A 23,076-nucleotide genomic window follows, 5' to 3' on the forward strand; every position below is an offset into this window, starting at 1 on the left:
AACAATATTTATCCGACCAAACAAAGTTGATTTGGTGTGGCGGCAATTGAATTTTTCTTCTCTATCAGAAGCTCTGAGGATCCCATTTGATGAACACTGTAACATTTTGTCAGTAAATTCTAGAAATTCGGCATTTTTATATTTCTCGCTAGCGATTATACGTTCTTCATGGAATATTGTAATGATTCCAGTTCCATGTACACCCTGATCAGTATGTAGACGTCCCTACGTTTTCCAAATATTTAAGCAGAATTGCTACTAAAACGAACAATCACGACGAACGCGAAGGCACCTGACGTGCAACCAACCTGTTGGGTTTGAGCATGAATCATCCCGTCACATCGTACCCATACCTTTACCCGTACGCCACTACAAATCGCTCCTTTCCCCCCGGGTTCCGAATAATGTCATTGTAATTTCAAACGAACCATCAGAGGGTCGCCCTTTTCGCGACCCATAACGTACCAGGAAACCTCCAAAACGTTCTACTCCGGGCCGGTGTGTTCCAAACCAGTGTTCCAGTCCTCGCGATCTAATCCAATGACATGAACCCCTGCGCTCGTTCGTTTAATTATAGCTTCGGGCACGAAAATTGCTTCCGACATTATTCAGCTTTCTGTTATTCGAGAGGGCGAGTGTGTGTGTGTGTGTGTGTGTGTGTATACGAGACAGTGCATCGTAGTTCCCCGGGAGTGAGACTCCTAAATCCCCTTTATAAAACAGGGAAAGTTCCCGCTGCTACAGCCAGTCGGACGGACAATTGTGCCGGTCCCAGGAGATACGTAAATGACTGCTAATAGCTCCAGAAGGATACGTGGGGCACTGCGCACACTGCGCTTCAGTGATTCTATGCTCCAGGGGTTGTACCTCCGGACAGCTGGGTTCCCACTTCCCAGCACGGCCACTACAAGTCCCGGAGAGATAACGAACTCCAACTCCAACAGGAAGGGCAGCACCTCCAGCACCTAGTGAGCATTGCAATCGCAAGGGCCCTCGGTCTTGGTCTGCCCAATGTTGATTAGTTGCACGAAATACTCTCGCACTAATTGATACTTACGCGGGCACTGAGCGGCCACCGGCAGGCGGTAAGAACGCTTCCTAGTCCCGCTTCGGCTGAAGGGTGGATTACGCGCGTAAGTTATAGCCCTACCCATTGGCTCTCGTCCGCCCATTGCTGGCCCATCGTTGTACAAACTCGCGCGGGGCGATAAAAATGCTGACCCTTAAGCCGCGGGCTGCATTCATTGACTTTGGAAGTTAATTTTCGGACCGATCAAGGTGCTGGCTGGCAAACGCGACCGTTTAGTGATGATACTGGAAGACGAGAGGAGGGGGAGGGAATACAGCACGCCTGCCTTACGAGGGGATTTAAAATACAAATTCATTTACGGGTGGGCAGGACAACGTTGACGGTGGAATGGATACGCTTCTGGCAGGGGATGAGTGGCTAAGTTCATAAATTCTCTATTTTGACAGCATAAGCGATTTCCCTGAATGAAGTATTATTAAAGCCACAAGCCACTTTCAGCGGGAGAGCTGGGAAATAAATCGTTTCAACAAACTTAACAAATACCCATTTCCTTTCGCTACAAATGTGCAACCATTCTTCGTACTAGTGCAAGCATGATTTTAATGATTGTTAGCAATTGTTATTTAAGTATAGCAATAATGTGTTTCCGAAAATGGTTTATGTTTTTTGTGTCTTTAACTATTGCAAATGAGCTGGCATCAATTATACCCAACACAATCAATAATTTAGTATTTAAGTAATAAAAATGGTAAACATCCAAACATTTTTTTGAGATCAATTTATTCTAAACAAAAAGGCCACATCCCCTTTCTTGGATGGTCTGCAACTCGAACTTTTATCAAACTTACACTAATAGCCCATAGATGGCGCTTTTATAATGTGCTAGCAAACTTGCGTTCAAGTTTGCATGCTGTTGCATCACAATGGGAAACGATCGTGTGTTTACCGGGACCATTTCTTCTTCTTTTTATTTTCTTATACACTATTTCTTCTTCTTCTTCTTCTTCTTCTTCTTGAATTGGCACAACAACAATTGTCGGTCTATGCCTCTGTAAGCCACTAATGTATTGAGCTTGGCTATCTGTATCTTATTAACGTATTCAAAGCAAAATATTCAATTATGCGTAAGGGGTGCTCAGTCCATACGAGACTTGAACCCATGGCGGGCATGTTGTTAGTTCATGCTAGGTGATGATTATAGCACCAACCCAAATATTATATACATTTATCGAATAGTATTCTATTTTAACTATTCCAAAACAAATACATGCAAGTGTCTTTAACTGATATATAATTTTGTTCAATCATTCGGAGTATGAAGCATAAAGCAAATTTTATGTCTAAATTTAATTCCCTAACTTAAATAAGAAGTTTCACAAAAACACCTGTAAAACTGAGTTAAAAAAAAACGGGTCATGCTGTTGCACATCACAAAAGCTCTATATTAAACAAAACTTTCACCTTGAAAGGCCACCCTCATGATTGTTCGATTGACCTAATTCCAACGTTCAACAATATTTTGATCCACTTTTATTTTATTGTTTTTTAACACTTGTTGATATTTGTTTACCTTCAACAAGAAACCGATAATAACAAATACTCAACAGGTTTCGGTTGCGTTACTAAAATTTCAACAAACCACGTGTTGCATGTGTAGCACGTGCTTAACCTACCAGCCGGTTGCCATTGGAGATGATTGCTTCGCTACATTCGCTTCGTTTACCGGTAGTAAACAATGCAAACAATTTTTCATTCAAGTAGGCTGCAGTTAATAGTGAAGGTGGTTTTAACGCTAGTTTTTTTTAACTAAACTAATTGAAAGATTTTACTGATTAAAAGAATAAGAGCAACTTTTAAAAAATGAGACGTGCAAAAAAACCGAAACCCAAACTTAAACGGCACATTGAGGATGTTCCGTTTTATAAGTTCTCTCATGGACCGGACGAGCTTCCCCTGGATCCGGCCCGCTCCTTCATAGAAGAACAAATCGGTAGGCTGTTAGTCAAACAATGCCTTCACCTTTTATCTACTGGTTTTTCTCTTTGCAGGAAAAATTCATTCGACCAAGTCCAGCTGCTTTACCAAGGACTACAGTCTGCATCTTTCACCGCGCGGAGATGGTACGCTGGATCCGGAACTATTGCCACCGGAAACTGTCAACCTGTTTCATCACCCGGAAGCTACACCACGGCCCTCGACCTCAAAGGTTTACTGTCGAGGTGAACCGGCTCGTGACGGTGGCGGTTCACTGTCTGCAAAAGTTAAAGATGCTACCGATCGTATGATCGATGTGTACAAACGGTTTCGATTGAAAATATTTCACGATCTAGCACTCACCAAACCGATGCTCCGCGGTAATGAGTTCTTCCGGCGGTATGGCCGTACAGATGAGACCGGTCGTCGAAAGTTGCCATCACTGTGGAGGAAAAAGCGCCCCCAAAAGTTTCAATTCGATGAGTTTGCCTATCGCACGCCGGAAGAAAACGAGGAAGCGTTGCGAAAAATTCAGAAACATCTGGATCGCATGATTGCCAAGAGCATACGGGAGGCAGAGAAGCGTCGTCGGGAGAAGGAAGAACAGGAGAGAAGGCCACAGTTTGTAGGTTTCGTCATGTTGAGGTCTAACTGGTGACTAATTCTCTATGATATGTTTGCCTTCTTTTCTCCCAAGTGTACATCCAAGAGCAAGAATGTCTACGAAGTTAAGGTGAAAAAGAAACGTCTTAGCAATGAGCAATACATCAAGAAACTCAAACAATCGGAGAGCATGTAAGTATTTAAGTATTGCACGAATATTCCCCAATAATTGTATTAAATGCTTTCATCAGGAAGCTCAAATATCTGCAAGCACTGCTGCCCGTCCATCCCGACGATCAAAAGCATAAAATATTGCAACGGTACGAGCATAACTTCCGGCACGCGATGTGCTTCTTTGACGATGCGATGAAGCAGCGTACGCTGAACGTGCTCGATCAGCTGGACGTACGCAAAATAGAGCACTTCCCGTCGCATCTTATCAAAAAAATTCTGCCCCGCATAGATCAACGTCTAAATCATCTCAAACAAGCACACAAATTTATTTCCGAAGAAGAACAGCTGTGGCCCAACATATATCCAGAGGTGATACTGATGGATTACCTCTTCGATGCCGATCATGGTGTGTCACGTGATCAGGCTGTATTTTTCATCATCCTGCTGATGGACCTGCAGGAAGACTATCGGTACTACGTGAAGCGTTCGTTTCTACGCTACATACTGCGCTCCGAGGCAGAAAGATCGCGGCTACAGCTTGCCATTGAGCCACCCGAATTTCCCATGGCCACCATGGTGGCTCCAGTGCCGTGGAAGTGCTCGATCCAGCTCGCCAAGAACAGGCTCGAGGAAGTGCTCATGATAAATCATCCCGTGCTGCAAGCGATCAACATGCTATGGCACAAGCTGTACAGCAATCTGCTGGTAGTAGATTCGGTCAAGTTCTACAGTACCGACATACCGATGCATGCCGATAAAATCACGGAGATGATACATAACAGCTGCCGAATAACGAGAGATGTAAGCGCGGACATAATTTGTAATGGGGAGGTTCTAACGTTCGGTGTATTTTGTTCTAGATTTTAATCAACGACTGGATGCCCCGAGTGGCCGATCTGGTGGACGTGATGCGCAAATATTGGAAAGATCTGGTGCCTCGCAACTCTACACACGGTGGACGAGGGACAATCTTCTTCAACTGCATACACGCACTCACCTCCTACCATCTGCAGGAGCTGATCAAGAAGAGTCTTGACCACCTGGTCGAGGCGCTGGAAGTGTACCGGGATGGTGATGTGGCAGGAGAGGAGCCGAAAGTACGAAAGAAGCCCTTTATGACACTCACCGTCTCAGTGGTTGGCCAACACCACACAGATATTGAGAAAACGACCGAGAAAAGTGATCTTTCCCTATACCAGGTAGATGATGATGATCCCGATATACTGGCCTCGGAGTCGGACGATTTCGCGCTAACGAACGGTGATGAACGGAGAACGTCCTTCATTGTTGAAAGCAGTGGTAAAATCATCATCTATCCGTACATGGAGGAGCTCCCCGATCTCTTCAAAAGCTACTTCGTGAAGATCTTGAAGGTGGGCTACAAGATACCGCGACTCGAGTACTACTTAACGCAGGATGAGAAGCAGCTCGGCTACCTGCACTTCATACGAACCGACAACGACGATATGGAGAAGTTGTACGAGCGTGTGAAGAAGATTGTCATCGCCAACCAGACTGGACCGACGGTTTATCTTTACCCAATGTACGAGTACTATTTTCCGGTTCTGGCAAACAAGATGAAGCTTATAACGGAAGGCATTTTCTCGCAAGTGGAACTACCGCCACTGGATATCTTTAAAGAGCTGGTCCAAAAGTTTACCGATCTGCTCAACGGGATCTACTATCTGCGAGACTTTATACCGCTGAATCTATTCATGCTTGATAACAGCAGGCTGAATAAGGTACTGGAAAAGTTGGTTAATGATCTGAAGAACTTTGTTATCAACTATTTCATTACACTAAATCAAGTGGATAATAGGAGGTAAATATTGACGTGATTAGACATGACTTTCAAGATCAAGTTTTACTGGGTCATCTTTGTTATTTACAGAATTTGTGATGAGTTTGAAGATATGTCGCTGCATGCTGGCGAGAGACCTAAGGAAACTCCCGAAGTGGTGGCTCTGCAGAACTATCTTACCCAATGCAGGGAGGAACGCATGTACCAGCTGACGTCTGAGATCAAGCAGGTTGCACAGCGTGTTATCTTCCTGTTAACACATGCTATTCTTGACCGTAGGTTTTATCGAAACACTCAGGCACTCAACAGGTCCAATGACTATGAAGTACATTTAACGTTCCTTCCTCTTTGGCTCTTTCCAGAGGAAGATATCAATCTCAACTCTCGTCTGTTCCTGTGGCCAAAGGAGTTGGAAAAGGTGCTCGATCTTAGCGGTGCTCGATTATCCGTTGTGCGTGATAATCTCGAAACATCTCTACGCGAACGGCGGGTCAAGTTTGAGCAGTACCTCATGACGGAGAAGAAAAAAATGGATCACTTCCGTACGAGAGAGATACGCGAAATGCTTTCACTCGACGATCTGCGCGATAAAGTGGATACAGTGGATGGACTAATGAAGATCTTAGAAGTATCTACCTCTATGTTACACTTTCAACCTTTAGACGTACCTTCTAACCCCTATTCTGTGTTCCTCAGGATTGTAGCAGAGAGGCAAAGGAGATCAACACGAACGAAAACCTGCTGCAGATCGATCTGTCGTTCTTCCCGTCGCTCAACGAGATGATCGAAAAGATGGGACCGATCGAGAAGCTGTGGCACACGGCGTACAAGTTCGACACCTGTCACGAGGTGTGGTACTTCGGTCCGTTCAAAGATCTGGATGCGGACATCATACGGAATGCAGTCGAGGAAATGTATCTCGCAATATCGGTGCTGCTGAAGGAGCTTACCGGTAGCCCGCAGGCAAAGCGGGTCGCGGAACAGATACGCATGAAGGTGGAAAAGTTTAAGGTGTACCTACCAATTCTGGAGTCGATCTGTCGCCAGGGACTGTGCGATCGCCACTGGAAGCAGATCTCGGAAGAGCTCGGCCAGGAAGTGAACCCGGACGTGCACAATTCGCTCAGCCAGATGGTGGAGATCGATATCGTCAAGATACAGGACCGGCTCGAGGAGATCTCGAATGCGGCCGGCAAAGAGTACGAGCTCAACATTCAGCTCGTCAACATGCAGGAAGAGTGGACCGATGTGCTGTTCGTTTGCGTACCGTACCGGGACAGCGATATGTACATTCTATCCTCCGTCGACGAGATCCAAACACTGCTGGACGACCACATTCTGAAGGCACAGGCGATGCGAGGATCGCCCTATATCGCTGCGCTCGGCACGAAAGCAAACAACTGGGAGGATAAGCTCATCTCCATGCAGGACATTATCGATACCTGGCTGCAGGTGCAGGCGACCTGGATGTATCTCGAGCCGATTTTCAGCTCCGAGGACATCCTGCGCCAGATGCCAACCGAGGGCCGTCACTTCAAGGCTGTCGATCGCGTATTCCGCAAGATCATGAAACACACCACGGCCGATGCACACGTCATTCAGGCGACAGATTACCCGGAACTGCTAAACACCTTGCGGAAGGCGTACACCGATCTAGAGGAGATACAGAAGGGTCTCAACATGTATCTCGAGAAGAAGCGGCTGTTCTTTGCGCGTTTCTTTTTCCTCTCGAACGACGAGTTGTTGGAAATTTTGTCCGAAACCAAGGATCCGCTCCGTGTGCAGCCTCATCTGAAGAAGTGCTTCGAGGGCATTCACGCGCTGCAGTTCGATCCACAGATGGAAATTGTTGCGATCACATCGGCAGAACAGGAAGTGATACCGTGTGTTCGAAAGGTTAACCCGAATCTTGCTAATGTAAGTATGCATCAATCGATCAAACTATTTTACCTTGCCAGCTCATCACTCGTAACTCCATTTGGTAGGGTTTGGTAGAGAAATGGCTTAAGGAGGTCGAAACAGTAATGCTGGAGAGTGTTAAGGAGCAGATCTGGCAATCGTACGAGCGCTACCCGAACGATCCGCGAAAGGTGTGGGTGCTGAACTGGCCCGGACAAGCGGTACAGGTTGTATCCTGCCTCAAGTGGACCGAAGAGGCCGAAGAAGCCATCCAGCTGGGTCAGCTCCCGCAGTTCGCTATAACCTGCAGCAATCAGATCGCCGAGCTGGTGGATCTAGTGCGAGGAAATCTGAGCACTGGTGCAACGATTACGATCGAAGCGCTGATCGTCGTCGATGTGCACGCACGCGACATTGTCAAATTGCTCGTTGACAAGCAGATCAGCGATGTGGGCGATTTTAACTGGTTTTCACAGCTACGGTACTACTGGCGCATAGACGACGATGACAAGCAGAGTTACGTCGGTGTTAGCATGGTTACTACCGACCTCAAGTACGGCATGGAGTATCTCGGCAATACGGGACGTCTCGTTACGACCCCCCTCACCGATCGATGCTTCCGCACGCTGATGGGTGCCTTCAAGCTTAACCTTGGTGGTGCACCGGAAGGTCCTGCCGGTACCGGTAAGACGGAAACGTGCAAAGATCTTGCCAAAGCCGTCGCCAAAAAGTGTGTCGTGTTCAACTGTTCCGACGGGCTGGACTACAAGGCGCTCGGCAAGTTCTTCAAGGGTCTCGCTCAGTCCGGCTCGTGGGCGTGCTTCGATGAGTTCAACCGTATCGAGCTGGAAGTGCTTTCTGTCGTGGCGCAACAGATACTCACCATTCAGCATGCCATCGCGCAGAAGATTGTCAAGTTTACCTTTGAAGATACGCACCTGAAGCTCGATCCTTCGTGTAACATTTTCATCACGATGAATCCTGGCTATGCCGGGCGAACGGAGCTGCCGGACAATCTGAAGGTGCTGTTCCGTACGGTTGCCATGATGGTGCCCGATTATGCGATGATCGGCGAGATCACGCTATATTCCAATGGGTTCGATAATGCACGCGTACTGGCACAAAAGATTGTACATACGTACAAGCTCTGCTCGGAGCAGCTGTCCTCGCAGTTCCATTACGACTACGGCATGCGAGCGGTAAAATCAGTCCTTATGGCGGCTGGTTCATTGCGCCGCGCTCAACCCCACCTGCCGGAGGATCAAATCGTACTGCGAGCTATTATCGATGTGAACCTTCCCAAGTTTCTGCAACAAGATATTCCACTGTTCGAAGGCATCTACAAGGATCTGTTTCCTGGGGTTGATCTTCCTCCGGTATGTACCTTTTTCGATGTCTTCTTTGCTCTACCACGTGTTAATCTCCTCATTATCTCACAATCAGCCTGCCCGAGACGATATTGTGCGTATTCTGCTGGTGAGGTTGGTGAAGCGGAAGCTACAACCAACAGCGTGGTACATCGACAAAATCATGCAGATCTACGAGATGATGCTCGTACGGCACGGTTTAATGATCGTTGGCGATTCGATGGGAGGCAAAACAACGGCCTATCAGGTTTTGGCCGAAACGCTACGCGAGCTACGCCTCGAGAAGGGACCGAAGTGTGAAGAGCAGGGCGTACAGTACCGTATCATCAATCCCAAGTCCATCTCGATGGGCCAACTGTACGGTAGCTTTGATCCGGCTTCACACGAATGGTCCGACGGTGTGTTGGCGAACACTTTCCGCGAAATGGTCAACACAACGAGCCTGGAGCGCCAATGGATTCTCTTCGATGGGCCGGTTGATGCGGTGTGGATTGAGAACCTGAACACGGTGCTCGACGACAACAAAAAGCTCTGCCTGATGTCGGGCGAGATCATTCAGATGACTAAGCTGATGAACCTCGTGTTTGAGCCGGTTGATCTGGAGCAAGCTTCTCCCGCTACTGTGTCCCGGTGAGTGTATGAGGACAATGCCAAGGTTTCTTCTATGAATTGTTGTGAATTTTGTTCTAGATGCGGCATGATCTATATGGAGCCACATCAGCTCGGCTGGATAGCTCTGCACAAATCGTTCTTGCTGGTGTTAGAAGAGAAAGGAGTGTCTGAGATCAGCATCGGTGTTTTCGAGCAGCTTGTTGAGTGGTTGATTCCACCTTCGCTCAAGTTTCTTAAAATGGTTAAAACCGTCTTACCGATCTCAGAGATGCAGTGCTATTCGGTAATACCAAGTAGTCCAATCAAGAAACTCGATACTTCATTCACATCACTTCCTCTTCTTTTCAGATGTTTTCCAAGTTTTTCTCCATTTTTTGCACACGCATGCAAAATTACACTCAAATACAGTTTCAACAGACGTTCCTGTTCTGCTACGCCTGGGGCTACTTCTCATCTGTTACCAACGAGGGGCGCAAGATGATCGATCCCTTGCTGCGCAAAATACTTTACGGTGGCAATGAAGATCATCCGAAACCGAAGCACTTCTCCCTGAACCGTGGCCAAATGTATCCGGAAAAGATGAACTTTATGGACTATCGCTTTGATGAGCATGAAAATTGGTGGCCCTGGCAAACAACGGAGGAAGTGGTCCTGCCCGAATCATGCATAGTGTCCGAGCTTATGATACCGACCAAAGAAACTGGCTATATACTTTATTGGACCAATCTGTGCGTTCGCAACGGTATCCCAATTATGCTGGCCGGTCCGACCGGTACAGGCAAAAGTGCTACCATCTCCAACTATATCCGCGAGCTGCCGAAAGCGAAATTCATCTCGAACATTATTAACTGTTCGGCACGCAGCACGGCCGCTCAGGTGCAAGACACTATCATGGGCAAGCTGGATCGACGGCGCAAAGGTGTCTATGGGCCACCGGTCGGAAAAGAGTGTGTCAACTTCATCGACGATCTTGCCATGCCGGCACGTGATGATTATGGCTCGCAGCCACCGCTAGAGCTCGTACGTACCTGGCTCGACCATCGCATATGGTCGGATTTGCGCGATACGTCCAAGATCGAGCTTATTGACCTGCTACTGATTGCTGCTATGGGACCGATCGGGGGTAGTAACTTTATTCCACAGCGACTGTATCGCCACATGTTCGTCATATCAGTGGACTCCTTCGAGGATACTACACTGATGCGCATCTTCTCCTCGATCGGCGATTGGCACTTTGCGAAGGGCTTCCCGGAGCCCGTGGCACGCCTTAGCAAGCTGCTCAGCCAAGCGGCCATTGCGGTGTATCGTGGAGCGATTGAAAGTTTCCTTCCAACACCGGCAAAGTCACACTATCTGTTCTCACTGCGCGATGTGTCCCGGGTGTATCAGGGGATTGTGCTGCTGCCTTCGAAAAAGCTGCCCGATCCGGAGAAACTTGTGCGGCTTTGGGTGCACGAATCGTATCGCGTGTTTTGCGACCGGCTAGTGGATGATGACGACAAGCTGAAACTTCTCCGCCTAGTCGACGATGCTTGCGTGACGCATCTACGCCTGAAGATGGAGCAAGCCTTTGGCGATCGGCTCGAGCCGGGCCAGAAGGTGTCGGACAAGCATATACGCGATCTGCTGTTCGGTAACTACATGGAGCCCGCGGCGGTAACACGCATCTACGACGAGGTGGACAATTGGGAACAGTTGGAGAAAAACATCAACTATTATCTGTCCGAGTACAACGAACGATCGAAATCGCCCATGAACCTGGTGCTGTTCCGGTTTGCGATTGAGCACATCTCACGCGTCTCGCGCGTGCTGCAGATGCCTCGGGGACATTTGCTGATGGTGGGACTCGGCGGATCCGGACGGCGCAGCGCCGTCAAGCTGGCATCCTTTATGGGCGATTCGCTCGTATTTCAGGTGGAGGTGACACGCAGCTACACACTCAACGAATGGCGCGAGGATATGAAAAAGCTGCTCATGTATGCGGGCTGCGAAGGCAAGCGTACCGTGTTTCTCTTTAACGACTCGCAGGCGAAGGAGGAAGCATTCGTGGAAGACATCAACTCACTGCTCAATACGGCCGACCTGCCCAATCTGTTCCAGGCGGAGGAAAAGGCGGTGATCCTCGAACAAATGCAAATCATCGTCCAGGCCACGAACAAGCCAATCGATCTGACAGCACTGTCGCTGTACACCTTCTTCGTGGAGCGTGTGCGCGAGAACCTGCACATAGCGCTGGCCTTCTCCCCGATCGGGGACTCGTTCAAAAAGCGGCTGCGTATCTATCCCTCTCTTATCAACTGCTGCACAATCGATTGGTTTACGGCTTGGCCCGATGATGCGCTGCAGAAGGTGGCGGAATATTTCATTCGCTCGATGGATCTCGTCAGCAGCCAGGAACGGTTGTCCTCCCGCGAGTCGTCTAGCGTCGAGGTTGTTGAACCAGTCGACGAGAAGGACCAGAAGGTGCGCAAACTGACCGAGCTGGAGTGTAAGTTGATCGACTGTGTGCTTGTGTTTAACGAAAGCGTTGTGGAGAATTCGAACCGGTTCTTCCTCGAGCTGGGCCGCCGTAACTACGTCACGCCCACGTCCTATCTAGAGATGCTACGATCATTCAAAGACCTGTACCACAAAAAGTACTCGGAAACCATTACACAACGGGACCGGTACACTACCGGTCTGGAGAAGCTGGACTTTGCCGCCGGGCAGGTGTCGGTCATGCAGGACCAGCTGAAAGATTTGCAACCGATGCTGAAGCAAACATCCGACGAGACGGAGAAAATTATGGTCAACATCGAACGTGAGACGGCCGAAGCCGAAAAGAAGAAAGAAATTGTTGGTGCGGACGAGACGGCAGCGAACGAGGCGGCCGCATCTGCTCAAGCGATCAAGGATGATTGTGAGAGCGACCTGCAGGAAGCAGTGCCGGCGCTGGAAGCCGCTCTTTCTGCCCTTGACACGCTCAAGCCGGCTGACATTACCGTGGTAAAATCGATGAAGAACCCACCATCCGGTGTGAAGCTTGTGCTGGAAGCCGTTTGTGTCATTCGTGGCATCAAACCGGACCGAAAGCCTGATCCGAGTGAGTGTTACTGAGGGGAAATTTTCTACATCGAAATTTGGTTCACTTATACGGTTTATTGCAGATGGACATCTGGTGGAGGACTACTGGGGACCGTCACAAAAGATGCTGGGAGATCTTAAGTTTTTGGATAGCTTAAAGACCTTCGACAAGGACAACATTCCTATACCCGTCATGAAGAAGATACGAGAAGTGTAAGATGCACCTGCAATCACTCCTTTCCTACGCTTACTCATTAATCTTTTATTTCTTCGCAACAGGTACATCGCCGATCGTGAGTTTGTGCCCGAGAAAATCAAAAGCATCTCCATGGCCTGTGAAGGTCTGTGCCGGTGGGTGCGGGCTATGGAAATCTACGACCGTGTCGCAAAGATTGTCGCCCCGAAAAAGATTGCCCTCGCCGAGGCGGAAGCAGAGTTGGCGATGCAGATGGAAAAGCTCAACTCGAAGCGTGCCGAGCTGCAGGAAATTCTCGACAAGCTGCAGAAGTTGAACGATTTCTTTGCCGAAAAGTCGCGCGAAAAGAAACGCCTGGAGGATGAGATCGATAGCTGCGAAAAGAAGCTGATACGTGCGGAGCAACTGATCGGTGGACTTGGCGGTGAAAAGCGGCGCTGGTCAGAGTGTGCCTTCAATCTGCACCAATCGCTTAGTAACGTGGTGGGTGATGTACTGCTTGCTGCCGGGTGTGTGGCGTACCTGGGCTGCTTCTCGACCGAGTTTCGCTCAACGATCGTACAGGAATGGAACGCGGAAGCCGTCACGCGACGCATACCCTGTACGGAAGCCTTCTCCCTCATCACCACCCTTGGCAATCCGTTGCAAATCCGCAGCTGGTCTAACTGGGGCCTGCCGACGGATAACTTCTCCGTTGAGAATGGTATTATCGTGAAGCATGCGCGTCGCTGGCCGCTCATGATCGATCCCGAAGGGCAGGCCAACAAGTGGGTTAAGAATATGGAGAAAGCAAACAATCTCAAGATCATCCAGCAGATGGAAGCCAACTATATGCGCATCGTGGAGAACGCCATCATCAATGGGTATCCGGTGCTGCTCGAGAACGTGGGCGAGAATATTGATTCCGGGTTTAATTCCATCCTCGAGAAAAACATCATCTACCAGAAGGGATCGTACAACATCAAGTTCGGCGACGGGATGATCGAGTACAACGACAACTTCCGGTTTTACATCACGACGAATCTGCGCAATCCTCACTATCTGCCCGAAACCGCCGTAATGGTGACGCTGATGAACTTCATGATTACGGAGCAAGGCTTACGGTCGCAGCTGCTCGGTACGGTTATCGTTCAGGAGCGTCCCGATCTGCAGGAGAAAAAGGAATCGCTCATCATCGAGTCTGCCCAAAACCAGGAAGCGCTGTACAATGCCGAGGCAAAGATTCTGCAGGTACTCTCCACTGCGGAGGGTAACATACTGGATGATGAAAATGCGATCGACATTCTCACCTCCAGCAAGCAGCTGTCGGAAGAGATACAGGCGAAACAGATCGTAGCCGTGGCGACGGAAGCGGAAATTGATGCCGCCAGACAACAGTACATCCCGGTGGCTCGCCATTCGGCTGTGATTTTCTTCTGCACCGCCGAGCTGGCAAATATTGACCCAATGTACCAGTTCAACCTCACCTGGTTCTTGAATATCTTCGTACAGGCGATCCTAAACTCGCCCAAGTCCGACGATCTTGAGCAGCGTCTGAAACATCTCACCGACTACTTCACCATGGCCATCTACAACAATGTATGTCGCTCGCTGTTCGAGAAAGATAAGCTAATGTTTTCGTTCGTGCTGTGTCTGGGTATCATGCGTGGCCGGGGTGACATTAAGGATCCAGAGCTTTCCTTCCTGCTGACTGGTGGGCTTGCGCTGGATAACCCCTACCCCAATCCAGCTCCCGAGTGGCTCACGGACAAGTGCTGGTCGGAGATAGTGCGTGCCGGAGCGCTACCTTCCCTGAAAGATCTGCCCCAATCGATCATACAAAACATTGCCCAGTGGAAAGCGTACAACGATCTCAATGAACCCGACGCCCATCCGCTGCCGGAGCCGTACGATCAGCACGAAAACATCACCAAGCTGATCGTGCTAAAGTGTCTCCGGCCCGATAAGGTTGTTCCCGGTTTGCAGCGCTTCATTGTACAGAACATTGGCAAAACGTACGTAGAGCCGCCACAATTCAACCTGGAAACATCGTACCGTGATAGTTCGCCGAGAATTCCGCTCATTTTTATGCTCTCGCCCGGTTCCGACCCGATGGACAACATCTTTACGTTCGCTAACGCTCACTACATGAGCGACGACTGTCGAGTCATCTCGCTCGGACAGGGCCAGGGACCGAAAGCGACGCGAACTATACTCGATGCGATCAAGCTGGGCTACTGGGTTGTGCTGCAAAACTGTCACGTGGCCGAATCGTACATGGACGAGCTGGAGAAAATTTGCATGGACTCGAGCCTGTACGAGTCGGTCCATCCCAAGTATCGGCTGTGGTGCACTTCGTACCCCAGTCGACGGTTTCCAGTATCGATACTGCAAAATAGCGTTAAAATGACGAACGAAGCACCGAAAGGTGTAAAGAACAACATGACACGCATCTTCACCACCGATCCACTGTCCAACAATGCGTTCTACTCGGACGCTTTCGATGGACAACTCGCCAACATATGGCTTCGGGGAGTGTTTTCTCTGGTATTTTTCCACGCCGTTGTGCAGGAGCGATGCAAATTTGGTCCACTTGGCTGGAACATCCCGTACGAGTTCAATGAATCCGATCTGAAGTAAGTATTTGAGTTTCAAAGTATCTTAAAACTGTACCGAAATGAGCGATTTTTTCTCGAAAGGATCTCCCTGATGCAACTGAAGATGTTCCTGAACCAGTATCACAAGATACCATTCGAGGGACACATTTATCTTACGGGAGAGTGTAATTACGGAGGCCGAGTTACCGACGATAAGGATCGGCGTTTGCTGATGGCTCTGTTGAACCGAATCTACAACCAGGACACGATCGATGTCGAAAACTATCCCCTGACGGAATCGGGCCGCTATAAAGTACCGGTACTGCCAACCAAGACTGAAGCACTTGCCTACATCTCCACAATGCCAATGATCGCGCACCCGGAGGTGTTTGGTTTGCACGAGAACGCTGACATCACGCGCAATATTGATGAAACCTCGTCTGTAAGTACGAATCACAAGTACCTGTGTAGTATGTGTTCTTCAATATAGGATGATTAATTTCCTTCATTGCAGCTGCTAGATCGAGTTCTGCTCACACAAACGCACCTATTTGCCGGAACGGCCTCCTCCGACACGGAACAAAAGGAGGATCCGGTGCTGCTGCTGTGCACCGAGATTGCCAAAAAGCTACCCACCCTGTACGATGTCGATGCCGTCGCCGAACTGTATCCAATCGAGTACGAAAACTCGATGAACACCGTGCTGCGCCAGGAGCTCACGCGCTTCAACCGGCTGCTAGAGTACATTCGCCTCAGCTTGATCGATGTGCAGCGAGCCATCAAGGGCCAGATTAGCATGATACCGGAGCTGGAGAACATTTACCGGGCGATGAAAATATCGCGCGTACCGAAAGCGTGGCTGTCGAAGAGCTATCCCTCGCTGAAGCCACTCGGCAGCTACGTGAACGACTTTGTGCAGCGGTTAGCCTTCTTCCAGCGCTGGATCGACGAGGGCGAACCGAACGTGTACTGGATGAGTGGGTTCTACTTTACGCAGTCGTTTCTGACCGGCATTATGCAGAACCACTCGCGCAAATTTAAGCTCCGCATCGATGACCTGGTAATGAACTTCGATGTAACGAGCTTTGAGTCGGACGAAGCGGTCAAAGATTCTACCGAGGTGGAAACGTTTGTTAAGGTAATATTTCATATTTCACTGCAAATTGTTTAACGTTGAGAATAGATAGTAAGTCATCTTGCTTCACATAAATATAGATGGTATGAGATACAAATATTACATAACATACACAATTCTAATAAAATTCTAACGACGCAAACTAACTCATTTAATGCTGCATTACAAAAGGACAAACGACTCATCAACGTTGACTACGTAATGTTCGACGTAAGTACTCGCCTAAGCATTGTATTAATGTGACACTTAACTTTCTAACAATTACTAATTCGTTTAGTAACAATGCAATTTCTAATACAACTATTTTTTTCATCTCAACAGGGCCTCTACCTGGAAGGTGCCCGTTGGAATCGGGAAAGCATGCGGCTGGATGAGCCCTTGTCGCGCATCCTCTACGACACACTGCCAATCATCTCGATGACCCCAATACTGAAGACGGAAAAAAGTGAACAGCGCGTCAATCGTTACGACTGCCCCATCTACAAAACAAGCGAACGGCGTGGCGTCCTATCCACCACTGGTCACTCGACTAACTTTGTCATGTTCCTCGAGCTGGAAACTGATATGCCGCTGGAGCATTGGGTTCTGCGGGGAACGGCCTGCCTCTGCCAACTGGACGATTAATCTAGCCAGACCCGCAAATACTCTCTCTCTCTCATACTCTTTTGCACCGTCTCTATTTCCACAAATGTTTTGATTGTTTTGGTGTGGCACATCGCATGTAACCTACGGCATGGGTTTCAATAAATTTGTAGTCGTTTTATCCACTCTATTTAGTGCAACACGTTTCTTATCTTATCTTGCCACATTCGCCGTTACTCGCGGGTAAGGTAAGCGTCCGTTAAACGGCGCGACAAGTTCGCCCCAAAATAGAGAGGACAACCCTGGTACACCGTACCGGGCGGAAAGGTGCGTTATCTTATCTGTACTCGCGTTTGCCAATCGCCCACCGATAGCACAGCGTAGCGGTAAGGGTGTAACCATCCACATTGGAACAGGTCTTATTGTGTGCCATCCATCGCTTCGTAGCAGGTTGAATCGTTTGACAAATTTAAGCGTGAAAGAAATTTTGTGCTTTTGGAAATAAAAGCAACTTAAAACAGTATTGACGTTTGTATTGTTTTGTGTGATTCTACAAAAGTGTCCAGTCCAGTGCCGTGTCAAGATGCATATCATAAAAAACAAAGCCCTTTACTTCACCCTCATGCTCGGTAATTATCGATGCGCAACAACTACACGCAGGAAGGCACAATCACCTTGAAGTGAGCGTGTGTGATTCATCGGTAGAATATTTCCAAGAACTGTGGCATTAGTTCATCGGTGTGAGGAAAAGATAAATGCAAACGGTGATCATATTGCAAATACTTGCGAAAATAAAAACTCAATGCAGTTTACGAGCTAAACGTAGTAAACTTGAGCCATAACACGTAATTTTAACGGTTGTGTTATGGGCCACTTGGAAGTAAAGTCATTTCGATGGTCGAAAGTGTAGGTCAGCGTATTATACCCCAAATTATAGTTCCTGCTGGCCTTATACATACGGCATCTTTCTTATACATACGGCATCTTTCTCTTAGTGAAGTTTTGAGCAGAATGCATAAACGATGTTACATCTCTTTTGTTCCCAATTACTTCACCGTTGCACAGTAGTCACAGACCATTTTTGCGTTTTAACTGTAACAATTAATATTTTAAACGCGTCCAAGTGTAACAGCGGAACACAGCGAGACACAGTGAAATATCTACTTCATCTAACACCTTCCATTTATCTATCTCTATATACCCCACAGTTGTCTTGAGCATGTGTTTGGATCAAACCGAGGCACGTCGCAAGATTCTCCGCGGACGCCGTACCATTAACCGAACCTTCAAACGTGAGTCATAACGAGCAACGCTTGCTTCGCGGGCTTTATACTAACCCCCAACACGCCCCGTTTCCCACGTTACAGGTGGACCAATGATTCCTGCATGGGCCATCATTACGATAGTGGCCATCGTGAATCTGCTGCTCGGCGGCATTGCTTATCTAATATTCCGCAAGGTCGTGCTCAATGCACCGATCGAAAACGTTACCTCCTACACGCCGGCCATGCAGGATGAGTACAGCTCCTGAGCTCCCAAATAAATGGCCCATCCAGCCGTACACAAACACTTAATTTACCATGCTACCCCCAACCCCACGACAGCAGCAAATTGAATCCTGCCGGTAGTTTGTAAGCATTACCCCTTGTACATCCTTACATCCCCTTGAATCGATTCACAAATCAATAAACCACCAGATCAGTTTCGAAGAAACGTAACCAAAACAACGAGCAGACCTTCGTTTTATTGGTTGTAAAACAAACGCCCCGGTGCACCATTCACCCGGAGTCAACCGAGTCAACTTTTCATCAATAATGAACCCGAACCATGTATTACCATGTCGTTCCAGAAGCCACACTTGAGATTGCGTGACGGCAGGCGTCACGTTTTCGATGGTTGTTTTTCTACCTTATTGACACAGGAAAACCTCTTTAACTTTACAGACAACCCGGATTTGAATTGCCAGTCCGTAAGCAGACATTCGTGAAAGTAATCGAATCGTTTCCATATTTGATTACTACAAAGTCGCACATCGTACGGTGGAACCAATCCAATCAATCCATCGAACGCTCATCTTCAAACCGAACCTAGCCAAAATCGGCTCGATCGATCAGAACATCCACTCGAAATTTACATTCGGAACTGCGCCGGGGGGTTTGCATAGGTCATGAGGGGATGGTTTGGTCAAAATCGTTCAAAAGCAGCATGTACCTCCGGCAAGGCGTGGGGTTATGTTCTGCACCCATTACAGCTACTCCACTAATCCACGGTCACGGTCAAACTAGAAGCTGTGCAGCAGCAGCAGCAGTAGCAAAAGGGGTTGTAGCAAAGGCGAGGGCTAACGATTTGTATAAATTTACATAATTCATTTACCCCCTTTTCTTAATTTAAATGTTCACTTTCAATCCAATTGGCGCACGGAGCGGGAATGTCGGGGGTTGGAGGGTTTCGGTGGGAAAAGTAGAGTAGGATGTATCTGGCCGTGCAAAAAAAAGGGGTATCGTTTGGACGTGCAGGTTGATATTGAGCCACTTCAGATGTTTCACAAACCATGTTGGTAGATGCGACCGGCAGCATGGAGTTGTTTGATTGACATGTGTGCACAATGGGTAAAAGGGATGGATTTATCTTTGCATAAGGATTCTAAATAAAGTTACACTCCGTGGTAAAATATGCGTTGCTTAAATTATTCCATATTCTATACAGGAACCACTATTTCATGAGTAAGCTCTACAAAAATATTGCCCCTTTCTTTATGTCCACCTTAAAGCACGCCCATTCTCCCACTGTGTTCACCATCATTATCATCCACCGCGCGCATAGCAGCCCCATTCCCGTCTAACCGTCCTACCTTTACAACCCGAATCTCAAATCCCAACCAACATCAACCTATCATCGTTTCTGACACCGAAATCAGTTCCGTTTGGACAGTGCGCGGATAAAAATGTATCACGGCTAGCGCTCCGTGGACTTGTTACGAATCCCCCCCAAAAGCAAGTGACCAAATTATTCAAACCATCAAACGGTTCAACGGTTCTAGGAAAGTGATCTTTCGGAAAGGAGAAAACAACGCCACATCATGCACACACCAGGATCCTCGACAGCCGGTTACGCACTGCTGCTGATCGTGCAGGTGGTTTTTATAATCGTGTTCGGGTTCTGCACCGATTACGCCAAGGAGCTGTTGCCCGTGAAAAATGAAACAGCCCGAGTCCACAGCCCTGCCGAGTCCGAGGGAGGAAATCTGCGCAAATATCCTCGTAATACCGAATGTTTGCAACGACGGTAATCACGTGCAGCATCTCATACGTGGATTATTCTTACCATCATTCTTTCAGACTTTCAAGACATCCACGTGATGATCTTTGCCGGGTTTGCCTTTCTGATGACGTTTTTGAAGCGGTATGGCTTTAGTGCGTCCGGGCTGAACCTGCTCGTGGCCGCCCTGGTCGTCCAGTGGGCCATCATCATGCGGGGCTGCTACGAGATGGAAGACGGCATCATACCGATCTCACTACAGAACCTGATCGGGGCGGACATTGCAGCGGCAGCCGTACTGATCAGCATGGGCGCCCTGCTCGGCCGTACGACACCGATCCAGCTGCTAATCATGGGCATTCTGGAGATTGCGATCTTCGCTGGCAACGAGTACCTGCAGCTGGAGCTGGTAAAGGCGGCCGATGTCGGTGGCTCGATTACGGTGCACGCATTCGGTGCGTACTTCGGGCTGGCCGTGAGCTTTATGCTACGACCGAAGAAGGAACTGGCGAAGGCCGGTCCGCTGGAAGGGTCATCGTACAGCTCGGACATCAGCGCCATGATCGGGACGATCTTTTTGTGGATCTTCTGGCCCAGCTTCAATTCGGCACTGGTCGATGGAGCGGACCAGGAGCGTGCCATCATCAACACGTATCTTTCGCTCGCCGGAGCGACGGTGACTACGTTCGTGCTGTCCGCGCTAGTGTCCCACGAGCACAAGCTGGACATGGTGCATGTGCAGAACTCGACGCTGGCTGGCGGTGTGGCGGTGGGATCGATCTGTAATCTGCTGATCCACCCGTTCGGTGCACTGATCGTCGGCGTTATGGCAGGCGTTATTTCCGTGCTGGGCTATCGCTTTCTTACGGTATGTATGCGTGGTGTGCTATCTAATGCGGTTTCTCATGTGATTGTTTACCCCGTCGTTATCTAACCAGCGATCACTCTCACTCTTTTAGACAGTGTTTTAGACAAACGTAGTTTAGTGGTATCATAATGGTGCGCCGTTACCATGGCAGTAGAACATTTTATCAGCAGCACAACCTGCTAAATGCTGCTAACGAAATTGTTCCACTGCTCGCCGCACTGTTAGCAACGGTTTAGATTTTAACCTGCTCTCAACACGACTGGATGTTTTCGGATCATTTTCACACCGAGCTGCTAAAAAGTGACCTCAAAGTGCTCTACTTAGCACTCAATAATGATTGGATCAATACGCAGATCGGTGAAGGCGATCGTACAAAACTGCCGCGCACGACAGCAGAGCAGCTCATTAGTATCATTGCAAAAACATGCAGATGTTGATCTTGCACACAAAAATCTATTTTTATATGTTCATTTTTTTCGTACACTTTTTAGATATTTGTAAATCATTGCAAAATATTCAAAGCTTCACTTCTCTCTTTGTTTCTTTTTATCTTTTTACATCTAGCCCGCCATACTGTCTAACCTGCGCATTGCGGATACGTGCGGTGTGCACAACCTGCACGGCATGCCCGCCGTACTGTCGGCCATCTTCTCCGCCATTTATGCATCGTTTGCAAGTGTCGAAACATACGGCACCTCATTGGCTACGATTTTCCCCGCGATGCAGAATCCGAACGCCACCAATGCCACGTCGGAAATCGAACCGCTGGAATATGTCATCGGGGTAGGCAGTGGTTTGCGGGTTGTGAGAAGAAATGCTCTATTAATCCCATTTCCCTTCACTTCACAGGGATATGGCCGGTCCGGTGCTAAGCAGGGTGCTTTCCAGCTGATGGCCATTGGCATAACGATGGTGATCGCCATTGTTGGCGGGCTGATAACCGGTAAGTGGAGCGATCAGCGATCGCTCGTTCTTCACACATTCGCTCTTCCAAAAGCTCTGTTTTCATGTTGCATTGCGCTGTTCGATAGGAGTGATCGTTAGAATGAACACTTTCGGAGGGCAGCTAACCGCATCGGAGCAGTGCAGCGATGCACTTTGGTGGAAGCTGCAAACAAACGAAAGCCCAAAGCAAGCTCCGAATGTTAACTCCGTGCCTAGCATGACGCTCAAGACGAATGTTGCGTTTAAGCGCGCGCTTAAAAGGTGGTTAGTGAAACGAAACATGGCTAGCTCGCTGTTCACTACCGTTCTTGTACCGTGCACATTGAATGTTTAATGGAAAGCTTTGTTGTTCTGTGTTTATGTAGTTCATTTAGTTTTATTTCTCCTGCAACAAAAAATATCCCCAAAATGTTATAAGATGCACAATGTTAAGCGTATTCAAACAGTTCTCCTTGTATTATTGTTCCATATTGCACTGATTATGCTCTACATTTTTTACTAACTGTCGCTTTTGTTTATTTCAATTTTAAGGATTGATACTCAAATCACCCTCAGTTCGTCAGTTGGAAGAACATGAGCTTCACAAAGACGATGCGTTCTGGGAAACGCCATCAGAAGAATCGACAAACACTACCAGCACCACCAACGAATCATCCAACTAGTAATAGAAAAAGGATTAAAAACAACGAACGAAGAATCTTTCTCTTGAACAGCGTTCAATTCTTCGTAGTGGTCGAATTAAAATACACCACAGCAAATTACTAATTGTTCTTGTAGAAGAGCTTTTTTATTTTCGTTAAGAGGAACGGCCCCTATAGGTCGTATTGCTTCAACGGAGGAGATCACTTTAATGTGTCTTAATGCATGCGGCCGTTTCATAATGTATCGAAATCAAAGAAATGCTCAAAAGATGGCTCAAAAACAACATAAAAAAAAGAAACTCATTAGGGGAAGGTAGGTAAAGACGGACACGTTAAGGGAAATGGTAAAAAT

The 23,076-nt window shown here is 48.1% G+C and overlaps 3 protein-coding genes across 4 annotated transcripts; all 3 read left to right on the forward strand.

Annotated features, from left to right (window-relative positions):
- The first annotated feature begins 2,805 nt into the window (after positions 1-2,805).
- LOC120893485 (dynein heavy chain 3, axonemal) lies at positions 2,806-17,202 on the forward strand. Of its 2 annotated transcripts, XM_040295407.1 has the most exons (17): positions 2,806-3,020; positions 3,079-3,629; positions 3,702-3,799; positions 3,859-4,582; positions 4,642-5,603; positions 5,673-5,857; positions 5,945-6,210; positions 6,279-7,499; positions 7,568-8,857; positions 8,925-9,478; positions 9,539-9,743; positions 9,809-12,542; positions 12,607-12,736; positions 12,803-15,334; positions 15,398-15,737; positions 15,810-16,433; positions 16,752-17,054. In XM_040295407.1, exons 1-17 carry the CDS (start codon positions 2,891-2,893, stop codon positions 17,052-17,054), a joined length of 12,849 nt encoding a protein of 4,282 aa, XP_040151341.1. In that variant the 5' UTR covers positions 2,806-2,890. The 2 variants fall into 2 exon arrangements, with proteins under 2 accessions (XP_040151341.1, XP_040151340.1); XM_040295406.1 differs by having other exon boundaries at positions 5,673-6,210; positions 16,752-17,202.
- Positions 17,203-17,385: 183 nt separating this feature from the next.
- On the forward strand, positions 17,386-18,739 carry LOC120893487. The gene is made up of 3 exons (XM_040295409.1): positions 17,386-17,641; positions 18,221-18,304; positions 18,380-18,739. The coding sequence occupies exons 1-3, from the start codon at positions 17,596-17,598 to the stop codon at positions 18,541-18,543; spliced, it is 294 nt and encodes a 97-aa protein (XP_040151343.1). The 5' UTR covers positions 17,386-17,595; the 3' UTR covers positions 18,544-18,739.
- Positions 18,740-20,091: 1,352 nt separating this feature from the next.
- On the forward strand, positions 20,092-22,855 carry LOC120893486 (ammonium transporter Rh type A). The gene is made up of 5 exons (XM_040295408.1): positions 20,092-20,272; positions 20,351-21,138; positions 21,703-21,921; positions 21,988-22,081; positions 22,615-22,855. The coding sequence occupies exons 1-5, from the start codon at positions 20,092-20,094 to the stop codon at positions 22,743-22,745; spliced, it is 1,413 nt and encodes a 470-aa protein (XP_040151342.1). The 3' UTR covers positions 22,746-22,855.
- The last annotated feature ends 221 nt before the right edge of the window (positions 22,856-23,076 follow it).

The sequence above is a fragment of the Anopheles arabiensis genome, chromosome 2, assembly GCF_016920715.1.
Source record: "Anopheles arabiensis isolate DONGOLA chromosome 2, AaraD3, whole genome shotgun sequence".
In the NCBI taxonomy this organism is placed as follows: domain Eukaryota; kingdom Metazoa; phylum Arthropoda; class Insecta; order Diptera; family Culicidae; genus Anopheles; species Anopheles arabiensis.

Coding starts and splice junctions, on each gene's coding strand:
- LOC120893487 (XM_040295409.1), top strand. CDS start 17,596: ATGCATATCATAAAAAACAAAGCCCTTTACTTCACCCTCATGCTCG. Junction 17,642..18,220: donor TTACTTCACCCTCATGCTCG/GTAATTATCGAT, acceptor TATACCCCACAG/TTGTCTTGAGCATGTGTTTG. Junction 18,305..18,379: donor CATTAACCGAACCTTCAAAC/GTGAGTCATAAC, acceptor CCCACGTTACAG/GTGGACCAATGATTCCTGCA.
- LOC120893485 (XM_040295406.1), top strand. CDS start 2,891: ATGAGACGTGCAAAAAAACCGAAACCCAAACTTAAACGGCACATTGAG. Junction 4,583..4,641: donor GCTGCCGAATAACGAGAGAT/GTAAGCGCGGAC, acceptor ATTTTGTTCTAG/ATTTTAATCAACGACTGGAT. Junction 15,335..15,397: donor TTCAATGAATCCGATCTGAA/GTAAGTATTTGA, acceptor TTTTCTCGAAAG/GATCTCCCTGATGCAACTGA.
- LOC120893486 (XM_040295408.1), top strand. CDS start 20,092: ATGCACACACCAGGATCCTCGACAGCCGGTTACGCACTGCTGCTGATC. Junction 20,273..20,350: donor AAATCTGCGCAAATATCCTC/GTAATACCGAAT, acceptor TCATTCTTTCAG/ACTTTCAAGACATCCACGTG. Junction 22,082..22,614: donor TGTTGGCGGGCTGATAACCG/GTAAGTGGAGCG, acceptor TTCAATTTTAAG/GATTGATACTCAAATCACCC.